This window comes from Crocuta crocuta, unplaced genomic scaffold (assembly GCF_008692635.1).
Source record: "Crocuta crocuta isolate KB4526 unplaced genomic scaffold, BGI_CrCroc_1.0 scaffold121, whole genome shotgun sequence".
Classification (NCBI taxonomy): Eukaryota; Metazoa; Chordata; class Mammalia; order Carnivora; family Hyaenidae; genus Crocuta; species Crocuta crocuta.
Window position 1 is genome coordinate 4,423,942 of NW_027528608.1, and position 1,497 is coordinate 4,425,438.

General features: G+C 48.7%; 1 protein-coding gene across 1 annotated transcript in view; it reads left to right on the top strand.

Moving 5' to 3' along the window:
- The first annotated feature begins 1,339 nt into the window (after positions 1-1,339).
- Positions 1,340-1,497, top strand: part of LSM14A (LSM14A mRNA processing body assembly factor) — a 51,479-nt gene continuing 51,321 nt past the window's right edge. The window contains exon 1 of the mRNA XM_077754691.1: positions 1,340-1,434. Within this exon, the coding sequence (XP_077610817.1) occupies positions 1,340-1,434 (95 nt within the window). The remainder of the gene's footprint in view (positions 1,435-1,497) is intronic.

Sequence of the window (1,497 nt, forward strand, 5' to 3'; positions counted from 1 at the left end):
CTTTGAAGCCATTGTGCACCAGGCCCAAAACAATCTCTAGTCTCTCCTGCCTCTCCCTCTCTGCATTGCCCAGCTTCTTGCCATTTGTTCACTTAGCCTACCAGACATCCTGTCTGTGCTGGGCCCTCATCCAACTGCTCATTCATATAGCAATTTACTGAGAAGCCACCTTGTGCCAGGAGCTGTGCTAAGTCCTGACCATACTGCAGTGACCAAAACATCCCTGCCTCAAAATGTTTACATTCTAGTGAAGGAGACATACACACACAAATAATTAAAAAGACATACTGGGGAGAGAGAAATGTTATGAAGAAAAAGTAAGCAAGTTAAGGGCATATAGTGATGAAGATGTCCTATTGCAATCAAGACAATAAGGAAAGTCATCTCTGGAAGTAACATCTGAGATCTGAATGACGTGCAAAAGTTCTGGGTGAAGGAAGGGTGGCTACAACAGAATGGTGAAAAGAGGTAACAAGAGGCTAAAGCATATATGTTTTTATAAGCCTAAGTAAGGAGTCTGGCTTTCACTCTTGTGCGACAGGGGTAAATGCAGAGAGGCGTTTTGAGTAGAGAAAGGACATGATCTGAGTTAGGTTTTGACAAGATCCCTCTGGCTGCTGTGTCCACAATTAACTACTGGGAGCAAGAACCGAGGTAAGGGGACGTTTTCGGAGGCTATTGCAATAACGCTGGGCAGGGTTAAGTGGGGTTCGTTTTTGTAAGAGTAGGGATGGAGATGGTGAGAAGTGATCAGGATAGGATGTATTATAGGTGAAAAGGACAGGATTTGCAGTGACAGCAGATGTGAGGGTGAGAGAGAAGCCAAGGATAACTCCAAGGATGTGCGGGTGAATTAGTGATACCAGTTACCTCAGTGGTAAATAGTGGGCAAAGATTAATTTTAGAGGAAAAATCGGGAGTATTGTTTTGGACAAAGTTAATTAGATGATTAGACATCTAACTGGAGAGGTTGAGGAGACTACGGTTTATTTGAATCCAGAGTCCACAGAACTCATTAAAGCTGCAGACAAACGCTTGGGATTGGTCTGTGTACAGAGACACTGAAAGACAGGAGTCTAGATGAGACCATCTGAAAGTACTGGACAGAGTCCCAGCTCCAGCAGCTGCGAAGGGGAGAACCGGGGCGGGGATAGTTGGGTAATGGATGCTGTAATGGGGCCTTGATAGCTTTAAGAGGGGCACAATAGTCTCAAAGGGGAAAGGACCGGGTCTTAGAGGGGCTCGCCAGCAGCTTGGAGGCGGATGCGCAACTTTCCAGGCTGAGGCATCCGCATTAGCAAAGACACAAGAGTCAGGACAAGATACGACGGGTCTGGAAATGGCGGAGGCCTCGAGTGAGGTCAAGAGCGCCGCGCGCACTTCCACCCCAGGCCACGGCGTCCCGACGCCACGAGGTAGTTCGCCTCTCCCGGGGTCGCCTCTCCGCCCGCGCGGGCACCGAAGCCCTGAACCTGACCAAGCGACGCTGCAGGGACC